This window comes from Metopolophium dirhodum, chromosome 6 (genome assembly GCF_019925205.1).
Source record: "Metopolophium dirhodum isolate CAU chromosome 6, ASM1992520v1, whole genome shotgun sequence".
Lineage (NCBI taxonomy): Eukaryota > Metazoa > Arthropoda > Insecta > Hemiptera > Aphididae > Metopolophium > Metopolophium dirhodum.
In genome coordinates, this window is record NC_083565.1 from 15,476,962 (window position 1) to 15,490,109 (window position 13,148).

General features: G+C 28.8%; 1 protein-coding gene across 1 annotated transcript in view; it reads left to right on the top strand.

The window, feature by feature from the left end:
- Window positions 1-391: 391 nt before the first annotated feature.
- The window catches only part of LOC132947031 (uncharacterized), a 316,853-nt gene continuing 304,096 nt past the window's right edge, over window positions 392-13,148 (top strand). The window contains exon 1 of the mRNA XM_061017210.1: window positions 392-838. Within this exon, the coding sequence (XP_060873193.1) occupies window positions 781-838 (58 nt within the window). The 5' untranslated portion in view covers window positions 392-780. The remainder of the gene's footprint in view (window positions 839-13,148) is intronic.

Here is a 13,148-nt window from a genome sequence, read left to right on the forward strand (position 1 = left end):
ATATGTGTAATGTTTTGGGTATAATCGCAAATCGTTTATCCAAATATTGGCAGATGGTATTCGACGTCGTCAATTTATTAAAACTGTTATACGCGGCACGCGAATATTATTATCAAAAGCCATATTATTCAATATTGTATGAAAGTGTACGTAATAATATTATTATTATCATTCAAATTTACACAAATCTTAATGATTGATGAAAAACGAAAAATACAGCAGAAAATATTGATGGAGCGACGAGATGAGACGAGACAATAATAATATTATTATTGTATTTTCTTAGTGCTGAGTTTTGCCGTTAGGTGTCGCTACTTGGCCGTCGTCGTCGCGATCCACGCCACGAGGGGGTTGGACGGGACCGGCGGCGGCGGCGGCGGCCAGAGAGCGAGGCCGGCATTCGGCAATGCGGAGTCAGTGTTGGTCCGCCGTTTGTTCCGTTGGTCCGTGTCATTTTCTCTTTCGCCGCCGCCGCTCGGAAAGTACGTGCGTTTTTCCGCGAGCTTTTCGCGTGTAAAACCGTCGGTGATCAGCACTCGTTTTTCTGGTCGTGTCGTTTTTGGTGTTGAGTTTGCGAGTGTCATCGCCGTCTGGTTTGTCCGATTATGAGTTAGACGATTATATTATTATTTTGATCGTCGGGGGAAAAATAAATCGATTTTTATCAGAAATAAAAACTGACTTGGTCGTCGTCGTGTGTGTTCGTGACGCGTTTCTCTAAATGTGATACCGGTCGAAGAAGTCTAACTACTGTACCTACCCGGAACGGCTACGCCAATCATGACGTCCCGGTGCCGACTGCAAGTGCTGTGGACACTTTACTTGATCGTCTATAACGGTTAGTGCATGTTGTGTTCTTTCGTTTCATAAACGTAATTATTATTGTTTATATAATTAACCGTATCTCTTAAAAGCTCTTGACTGGCTCCGACTGACGGATCGGCTGGATTTTGTTCTTTAAGAGTGTATACCGTTAATTAAAAAAGTTCACCGAAACGGTGTCGCGCACGTAGGTGGGGGTAGCGTTAAGCACTTTATAATTAATTGTTTTTTTTGTTTTTAGTACATAAAATTTAAAAAAAAAAATCTTGGTACTAAATAATAATAATATTACTATATTCACTTATGCTGTATTTTAGTTTTTTTATTTTGTACCTACCTATTAATGAATAATGGCTATACTTGATGTAGTTTCGAAATCGGTAACATTATTAATTTGTTTAGTAATTAACATTATTTACGTTTTTTACTTTCGAGTTATGTAGTATGATGTTTTTGGACCGTTTTCTGTAGTCAATTCGTTGTCGCCAGACTTCGAATCCCTGAAGATTTTGGTGGAATGTGAAACATTTTAATTTTCCACAATGTGCGTTTCGGGAATTTGAGTCCCTCATGTGTCCTTAGGTGACAACATGACAATAACATACATCTTATACTTACACTCGTTTACCGTTGTGGAGTGGTTTTGATTAACTTCGTTTTGGTTAACATAGCTACCAATAATTTAATTTAAAATAATTTATAATATTATGTAATTATAGATGCCTATTGGGTTTTTCAAATACGGCGTACACATGGTAGGTACCTACTTGTCTATTTAGAAGGTATTTAACGGTATTTAATAATACCCGAAGTAATATTCTAAAATATTTCATAAAATGTGTGTGATTTATGCATTTTAGTGTAAATTTATTTATCTCCTGTCTAATTAGTAATCCGCGTTTATAATAAATAAACATTCTACAGTAGAACACTTTGTAGAATTATTGTTTAGTGATTCAAAAGTTTCGTATAACTACGAATAATAATTTGTTTATAGTTGCTATCTTGTTTAGGTAGATTATCTCCGCATATTGTTACCTACCTAGTTAATCATAATATTTTTTCAATTTGAATTACCTATGATAAGATTGCGGGAAACAATAAATTATTATTTATATTTATAATAAATAGTAATTAGTCTCAACAATATTCGTAAAATGTCTAGTTATAATGTGGCAAATTATACAGGTAGTATAACTGCAATTAGTTGTACCAAGCATAATATATTATTATATATATTATTATGCCATTATGTTAACAACATTTTATCAAAATATGTAGGTGTATTATTTATAACGTGTATCACCTATAATTATTATTTATACCAACATTTATTTATTTCACACGCACAATAATTCGTAATACTGTAATAAGCTTTTTAAATAGTTGTATACCTACCAAATTTGTTTGGTATATTTTAACATAAATTTTAATGTACAAATGTACAATTTATGGCGAAATTAACATTGAATAAAATATACTAACTATGTATATTTCAAATGTCGCTAAATTCTATATTATATAGAAGACGTTTTTTTTTACTTTAGTGTTAGGTTATGAACAAAGTTGTTATTATTTATAGGTTATGACGTAAAATGCATCTGAAATTCAAAATTTGTGTTACGAATTCGTTAAATATAAAGTATAATATTGTTATATTTTTTTTGTTCAGAATAATTTACAACTGCCATTGTGCTATCATTAAATATTTCTACAATATATTGTATTTATTTGAATTATTTTGATTTATTTCGAATCGAAATACTAATAGATTAGAATACGCGGGCTGACTAAACCAGTACCGAAAGTATTGTGTTTAATATCAATCTCGATATATCTTATCAAAGTCGATTATTTTAATATTTAATGCCTTATGCCCTTATATTTTATAGTTATAGTTAATTACTATTTGTTAACCAAACAACAAAAATACCGATAAAAGCGTAAAGTAAATATAAGTTTATATTGGTTCCAAAAAATTAATCTGTTTATTTTTATCTACCTAAATTACGAGCTAAATTATGTAAATTATTGTTACCTATGGTAATAAAAGTAGACTATTCCTTTTTTATTTTGTTGAATTTTACTCTAATTTTTCCATTGCTTTCATATGGTAGTACCAAGGGTAGTACCTACCTAATCCTTCTTGGCAGGTAGATAGGTTCGAAGTACTTATAAACCATAAATAAAATGTTGTTCAAACTCAAATAAAAACTATTTGAATTACTTATTTATTTATTTTTGAATAATATTAGTGCAATTCAATAGAAACATATTATATATTATAATGATAGACACTTTCTTAATAAATATACTCAATTTCATGTGATTGATTTAATTCAAGTGAAAACTGGTATAATCGTTAGTAAACTTATTTACTGCATTGGACGTGACTTTTATTTTTAAGCTCTGAATAATTACATGCATTATTTATTTATACCTGACGATAATCATATTTGATAATAATACAAAATTCTGAATTTAAAAATCAGTAGGTACAATAATTAGTTTAGTTTTTGCTCTAATTTTACAGTTCACTCTAAATACAGTATGGAATATAAAACAAAAGGTAAACTTCTTTGTATTACAGGAATATTAAATTATTGTTTTTCAATTTCATTCTTGTTTTGACTGTACATTTGATTTAGTCTCCGTGACATTCAGTATCCTGAAATCTGAGAATGTTTTGTTTAGTTTGAATAGCCCTTAGATTGATGGCCGTTAAACCATTTCTGTCAACATATTAAATTAAGCAAAACATACACAGGAATACAGGATAGCTGCAACCTAGAGCTACCTAGGTACACCACTAAAATAATATAAAAACATGAAATCTTAGCATAACTATTATACTACCTGTTAACACCTGTATAATATAAATTTAAAATGTACCTGTTATTTAAAAATATTGTAGGTTGCTAATTAAGTAAATAAAAAAAATTACATTTTATGTATATTTGATTTCCTCTCGATTAACTCTGGTTATAACATGAATTAATTAAATTCAATACACCACTTTTGGGATTACTTGTAGTTTGTTTTCAAAATATTTTATTTGACCGATCTTTTAAATCTCACTATAGGGTCGTGTTTATTATATTAAAATCAAAGTCATATTATTGAACTAGGTAGTAACTAGGTAGAAAAAATACGCGTATTAACGGTTAGGTAAACGGTTAATCAATAATATACGACATACATACGTGATATAATACAAATTATACCATCGGTTATTGGCTTATTTTTGATGTTTTTAAATTATGGCCAATAATCTTCATGTCACGTTATTCTAGACAATCCTGTTGAAATAAATCCAGGGTAAAAATAAATTGCGGTAGTTATGCAGAGGCAGGTAGCCCAAGGTATATAATATAATAACAACATATCGTATAGGAGGTGTGGCGTTAAACTTTTATCGAACTCATCCATCATGAATACCTCAGGATTTATGACCTTTTATAGTTTTATGCTTATGCAGTCGGAAAAGTTAGGAACAATCATTGGAATCATCTAGATATACTTTCATAACAATATGACACATCTTGTAGATACTTTTATCCCGCTTTTATATAACTACCTACCTAGGTTTCATATGATTTAAAATGTTATTGCATAATTTTTAAATATTGAAAAATTAATTAATTTTAGTAAGTATCTAATATCTATATTCTTATTATCTTATGTATAAATCACGGTTATCTACTAGTAATTAGTAGGTGCATTTAAATACATTTTAATGTGTTAAAAATAAACTACTTTACACCCGTAATTATTAGACTCCTATTATAAATGCTCTATGGATGCTCACTGGATGGCTTCCATCGTCATGTATTTCTATACAATGTTTTTATATTAATTAATTCACTAATGTATTGTCTAGTCATCCTATTTACTTAGTGTGGTAAAATATATAGATTGTTAAACAGTCTAATATTTATAAAAGAAACAAAATGTATTTATTTTCACTTAAATCGCAACTTCCTCCGTGGTTTTTTGTGATTAAGATATATATTACTACTTTTTTGTTTGTGTATGCATAATATATATTCAAAACCATGGTTGTAGACTGCAGGAGACTACCTATTTGAGGCTTTCTTCTGATATTCATGTGTTTAAAATTATTCGATTTATGGTTATTTGTCGTTTTGTTTATCAGTAGGCAGGTATAAACTCGTGTTAGAGAAAACTTTGAAGAGCTACAAAGTGGATAATGAAACGAGTGAAATATGGTTAAAATCTTCATGTGTAAAAATAAATGATAACCTAACCATTTTGACTACAAAAAGATATATTATTTAAGTGGTTTTAAGAACATTAATGTATCATTCATAGAGTATACATTGCATGGTTTTTTTTTTAATACACGCAAATCCACACTCTACCAATCACTGTTCATTTTCAGTTCAAAGTTTATTGGAAGGTTATAAACTTGTTACACCGTTACACGTCAAATAGTTTGTTCACAAATATACTCAACCATTCAGTTAGACAAATAGTTTCTAATAAACATTTATAATTTTTGATCTACTTGCATGGATAGTTTTGTACTAGATTTTGTAGTCGTGTTATCTAATTTTGATATAGAATATGGAGTTACAATACACCCCTCAACATTCCCAAACAACTTGGTACTGACGTCATCTTTTCCTACCCTTTCCGTTGATTTTGCTTGGTGGGTGGGTAGGGCTGCACGTATTGTTGTGATGTGTCGTAAAAACATTTGTGAGTCATCGGCATTCCCATTTTCCTCTGCTCTCTTGATTTTCCACCCGAAAAAAGAGAAATCTCCCTCGGTCTTTATCTACAGCTTTATCCAACTGTACAGAATAAATGCAAAACGATCTCTCGGGACCTGTCACATTGGTTAGGTACAAGAAATATTTATTTTTATTTTTTCCAAGTATTTTTTCAGGCCACAGTGCATGCTAGAGTCTGAGTAAATAAATATAGCAACCTAGGTTGATAATCATAACTTGACTCATGCAACACACTTTGGATAATATTTGTAACGATAAGTCATTAATTTCTTATTTTATGTTGCCTAAATTTTAATATGTGTATAATCTTTATTGGAATACACTGATGTCGTTTTTGTATTTTTTCAGTACATTTTCTAACACAGATACCTAGTATACAATTATACATTTTATATTAATACTTACATTATTTTAATATTAATGTTTTTTTTTTTTTATTAAAATGTAATACTTTAAATATTCTGTTTTAATTATTCATTTTTAAAATTCTGAGTGGAACGATGAATGTATTGATTTCACAATGATGTGTGTTTTTTATTTTTTTATTTTTAGATTCTGAGCGAAGTGATGAATGTCTTGATTTTACAATGATGTGTGTTTTTTTTTTTTATAGGAAAGTGAATCTAGTTGATACTTTGGGGTGTCAAAAGTAGAAATTTCTCAGTAGTTTTCAAACGGGACGTGAAAAACAAAAGAAAAATTAAGGAAAAACGGGAATTTTTAGGCAAAATCTGTTTTCGAGAAAATCGATTATGGTTTTTGGTGTAACTCTAAAACAAATGACCGTAAAGACATGAAATTTTGACTGAATGTTTATATTAGCATTTTCTATACACCATAAAATTTACAAAATATTTTGACTCTTTTTGAGCTGTTTACGGCCATTGTCAGTTTTCAATTTTTTTAGTTTTTTTTTCTATAAATATCAATAAAATTTTATTTGTTGGGTTAAAAAGCATGAAAATTTAATATAAGGCTCCTGATATATCTTTCTAATAGCAGTTGAAAAATATTAAAAATACATATGCACAATTTTTTTTTATAAGCATTTAAAGTTCAAATTTTGACAACATTTATCAAATTTATAATTTATTAATTATTTTGTGGCTAAAAATTTATAAATTTTATAAATTTTTAACTTTTATGGCTAAGGATTGAAAATTTAAAACAAGGCTCCACGTAAATAGGTTATATATAAATTACTTTATTCACAATAATATCATCAAATATACTTGGAAAAATCATAGGCTGACTGACCGTTTTCGCTCAGAATCGTTTTTCTTATACAATGATATTATATCATTGAATTCAAATTTAACACCATCAATTACAGTGACTCACTTGTAACTTACTGTACAGCAGAGCGACATCCACTTATCCACCTTTTTTATTTTACGTATAGCTTCGTCCATCAGCTTTTGGCAATGGTACTAAACGATTAATATTACAAGATATAAGTACAAGATATAACAAGATTATAATGAATACTTGATTGCACTGTCTCACTTTTCTGTCCTTCAATAGTCTCAATCATCTGATAAAAAAATGTGTGTAAAAGACCCAGTAAAAGAGCCACCAAATTATTTTAAATTGTTTTCAACATAATATTGATGATCTAAAATGCAACCCTAACTTAATTATGGTTAGAATTGTCATATGTGGTAACAACTTTTATGATGACCATCTACCATCATCATAGGTACCTATAATGAAAACTAGATGAATGAGATCATTGAGTTATTGTTTAATGTTAATTAACATATTGTCTTCAAAATATAAAATGTACGACCTACAAACTTGAATACTTTTACAATACCCCAATTACACCACTGGGGATGAACATTATACCTATTTCAAAAATATTTAAGCGGCTGGAGTTGTATATTAGATTATAAATTAGCTATGTTGAACATATTATATTATAAATACGCGATAGGTATCAAATTCAAAATATGTATATTATGTAAGTATAAGGTACAACTATATGTGACCTATATGTGCAACTGTTGTATATGCCTAATAAAATGTAAATAACCTTTAAACTTTCATAATTGGATAACTTATATTTTTCTAGATTCATGGGTATAGGTATCTAAAACACATTTTCACTGTGTTTATGTACCGTGTATCCGCAAAAACAGGGTACACTGTATAATTAAATTACCAATATTACTCAGTACCCTGTACATATTTTTTAATTCTGTTTGCGGGACATGAAACTAGATTATTGGATCATCTATCTCTCGCAGACAGAATGTTAAAATATGTATGGATAACTGAGTAATGTAGGTAACTGAGTTATGGAGTGTACCCTGTTTCCGCAGACACACACTATATTCTTAAAAAATATGAAGGTACCTATGTATAGTTGGTATAGAATATATTATTAGCGTTTTTAGCATATTTTAAATGTGTAATACAAACTCTATTTTTTTTAAGTACTTAATATACATTTTTTTATGTAAATACCTACGTGCATGTTAAAAGATTTATAAGCCATATAGGTAAATAACATTTTTAAGAGTACCTACCCATTGTTACTAAGTTATAAGATATAATCAAATTATAAACCTCGTAGATATTTGGTAAAACTCTACGTCCGATTCCCTAATAATGTGTTGAACATTAAAAGAGAGCAAATTCTCTGAAACGTATCCGGTTTCTAAAATACTGTCGTGAAACTAAACTTAATGTTTGTAGGAATGCTAGAATACAAAAGTTTTTTACTCAACTTTGGAAACTTTTCTGTGACCACGTACTTAATGACGTCGGAAATCGCCAATGGGAAAGAGCACTTCCGGAAATGGTGGTAGAAGAAATGTAAAGTTATATCAAGAGAAAGAATAAGGATTTCTTAATAGAGCAAAGAGTTTAGAGACATTAATGGAGTTTTAAAATAATACTCGATTGTATTCATTTGTTTTTAGAATTAGGCTTGTGTATAAAAATAAGAAACAGGATATTTTAATTCTATTTTGTAATATTATATTATGATTTACTCGGGGATTTACTTAACTGCACATCAATAACTATATAAGTACAAACAATCAATACAAAATATTCAATTATAGTTCTAAGTTATAATCTTATATTTTCTAAAAAAAAAAGCTTATTATTGAATCTCTTTTATCAACAATCATTAACCGGTGAATCAAATAAAAAATGCACCAGCCAGTCTCATCGTGACGGCACAAGGTCGGTCTCAGTGCGTGACACATGTCTTCAAGCAGAGTTGGTGTGCGTACGTTCAGATAAATTACATATGGCACTGGGAAGAATATAGGTTACCTATTTAAGGTGCCTATTATAACTATGATTATTATTCGCGTTTCTGATTGATATTTAAGTTAGTATTTGTGTTACGTAAAAAGCGTTCAGTATTATTTAAAATGGAAAAACAACTCTAATCATTATTACGTTTCTAGAACTCTGTATTATTTCATATGTTAGGTAGTAGAGTAAGTGTGGCTTACAACTGGTATGATTTATTAGTGCTTAAAGCTTATTTAAACGTTAAAATGACGACTCGCCTTAACAAACTCTCTCTAATAGGAAAAGGTAATGAAATATATTGGAGACCGACTGGTTGACCTTACTTACCTACCAATACTAGGTAGGTAAGTCCCTTTATTTTTTTTAATACAAAGTTTTGTTTTTTGAATTTTCAAAAAATTGAAATTTTTTAGTGGTTATATTTTTAATTTTTATAATAAAGACATTTAACTTAAATAATACAATTATAAACAAATTATAATATTTTATAACTACTGCTAGAATTTTTGTTTATCTGAATCACAGCAAATCGTATTGATGTGTGAACACAATGTTTTATTTTAATTTTAATATAATATATTAGGTAGATATAAGATTTTTGAGATTGTTTTACGATTTATAATCTTTTAACAATTTAATCCAACTACGTATATATCTAAAGTCTCGTTTAAAGTATTTAAAATATTTGTAACTTAATAATTTTAAACGTATTACAGGTACTTATTATTTGTTAATATTATGTTTCTAATTATATTTTAATGGCTTAAAATAGTGAATTCTTTAAATTGTCAACAATATTTTAGAGTATTTTACGCTTAGAATTTGTAAATAGTGCGCAACTAAGATTTATTTTTAGAGATGGTTATATTGAGTATAAACCCACTATATATTTTATTGGGGAAAACCTAGGGAAAAACTATAGCATTCATTAGTAGCAATTTTCAAATATTTCTAAAGATTAATAGTATATAGGTACCATCAGAAAATTTTAGAGATAATATTTAAATTGAAATATAATGATGTTACCACGAAACATTTACTTCTTAGATCAGTGGCACTACCTACCTATTACATCAATATTATGTGTGGCTCACAAAATTGTATAATTTTTTTTAATTGATTATTTATTATCGTTATGCTAAATACAATTTTTAATAAAAAAAACTGTATGTAGCTCACTATAGTAATTAAAACAATTTATATTTGGCACGTTTTAAAATCTTAGTGAGGACTACGGCTGCCTTATAGTTAATACTGTACGCATACAGACTGACTGACTGATGGTGTTTAGAAAGTAAATTTTTATTTGCAGAATCATTGATTTCAGATTTCAAATAATATTTTTGTTTACATACACTTTTTTGATTGTTGGTATGATGGTATTATAATTATTATTGTTCAGTCATCATTTGTGGAGGCGTTTTAACCCTTTTTTGTTTTCATCGTTGTTATCACGCGGGAAATGCCACAATGCGTTGGTAGTAATAATATTATGGGTAGGGGTGCCGGACATGGTTCCGGTGCAACTTGGTTTCTCATTTTTCCCCCCTTCCCTTTTCACCTCTATTATTATTATATCGCCAGGTTTGGTTTTGTTGTTATTATTTTAACGACGAAATCCGTTTTAATTACGGTCAACCCTAGACAAAAGAAAACTGTAATAAAAGTATAAAAAAAGATGGCCGAGAGAGGGAGGTTGCACTCTGTTCACCTTTGTGTGATACAATGCTTACAGAAAGTTGCTATTTTCTTTTTATAAATCACCCCAATTTTTTTGGCGTAAAAAATTGTTTTACCTCCAACAGACATTTTCAAAAAATTATGCTAGTAAACTATTAATGACAATAGTTATTTTGAACGCTATCGTTGGGTGACTAAACGATATTATAAACTAATTTTAATTTGCTTTACTATTTGTTCGATTTATATTTTTCTATTAATTATATAAACAGGGCTTGATAATCTTAGTATTTGTAGTTGTTGATACTATATATTATATTTATTTTAGAGTTACGACATTATTTACTATAAAGATACATACATTTTACTTATTTAAATAAAATAACAATACAAAATAACAATTTATACATGGTTTTCTTCTTCATTTTGGCGGAATTTCAATAGAATTGGAATAATTTTAATCAATGGGATATAAGTACTGTCCACTGCCTATCATTATAAGCTTCACGTTATTTATTCACGTTAACAATTTCTGAAAAATCAAGGCAATCCATACGTCCATACATGAATATATTTCCACAAGGTTAGTCAACATTTTGCTCGTGCCTGAACTCTGTTGAGGAAAGTTAAGAGTTAATAACCGTTTACTTAAAAGGCTCTTGTCTAAAATATCATCCTGGGTGACGAGTCTCAGCTTTTTCACAGCCCGTTAAGTCACATCATTAAGCTTTATTGAGACCAATCTTGGAATGCTATACTACTTCAACAAGTCTTGCTTACAAGTTGTTACGATTGATAAGTTAATTATTAGATTAAGTAAATTTATAAGTACCACGACATTTCAAATTGTTGTATTTCATTTCATTGTAAATACGCATTATTGAGCATTAAATAATAAAGTAATTGAGTTACAACTATTTTTTTATTTATTTAAGTGTTTTTTAATAAATACTAAATTTAAAAGTACAGTATTTTGTTTTGATTTCTTAACCTACAAATTTGAATGCTAAAAATGTTTAATTCAGCGAACGTGGATTAAAATATATAGGTATTCTTATCATGATTTTTGGTTTTTTTTTTAAATTTTCTATGCATCGCATTTCATTTTTTATTTCAAAATGTAAATTGTATTAAGAGGGCTGCAGTTACCCGTTAGGTTAAAGGGAAAAAATATAACAACTTGGTAGACGGTATTTTAGAGACTTGTCAGTGCGTGACCAGCAAATGAACATCGGTGTGTCGATATGTGTGATAGAAATTGTATCATACAACAATCAAAATATAAAAATAAATACAATTTTTCTGTTTGTTGATATTTCAGTTAACAAAACAAATTCCCATTAAAAATCTCTTCGATTAAAACATAATAAACCTGTTTGAAAATCCGTTTTCATATAATTTAAATCCGTCCAACAAAAGTTTTATAGTTTTGTCAGGTCATTAGGTCTAAATGCCACATTTTTGTATAGTGTCTGCAGTCACATTAAGCCAGTTATTTTATAAATTAAATTTCATTACATTTCAAAAATAATTAGTAATTTATAAAATTGTTATAAACCTATGAACCTTATTTTTACATAGGAAAAATAATAAAAATTCTTAAAAAAATATTTTGAATTATTATACCTTATTTAATTTGCGTATTACACAGCATATGCCATATATACCTGTGTATATATAATCATATCATAAGACTAACTTCGTATTACTTACTATAAATGTTTAAAGTATAAAATATGGACAAAGATATAATTGACTGGTATTGAAACATGATCAGTGGACCTCAAATGGGACGGAAGACAAATAATTGCGCTGGCTCGAGCACTTCAATTAAATTTACGATTATCTAATTATAAGTATTTCCTTTAAGAAGATAATATAAAAAGAAGTTAACTAAAACATTTGATGACTGTTCACAATCACACAAATGTGAGAATATTTAAATAACAGATTTTTTAAATAATATCATACATTTACCCGATCTTTATATAAGAGTACCTACATGATATTATGTATTATATTTTTAATTTATAAAAAATAAACCACTACCGGGATCGTTGATATTTCTATATTCACAATTACATGAGGAACACAAGATATGATGGGATTGTGACATATTTTATAAACCAACCTCTCTACTTGCCAACCACGGTGATACCTGCAAGATCATATTATATTATTCATATACAAATTATAAGCCTAATATTATTTAACAAACAATTAAGAGTCGTTCCAACTTGTTGTCTCTATACTTTCGTGTAGATTCAACAGATTTTTAATATTGATATTCGAACGAACTGTTAGGGGATGTTAACGTGGCACAACCTTTTTTTAAGGAGCAATAAAATAAAAAAAAAATAAATAAACGAAGCTTTTTGGTGCGTGTTTTATATTATTGTCGATTGTAATGGTCCTTTTTATGTCATTTACGGCAGGGCTGAATAGCCGATTAATTTTAAGCTTATATTATTAGGTATATGTATAAAGTTAAAGACGTTTCTCGTTTTTGTTATATGCTAACCGTACAATCGTATAATCCACGGATAGCGACTGCGGGTTGGACAAACGGAAAACCACCGACACCGAGCGTTTTATGTGCTTGGCAATAATGGGTGA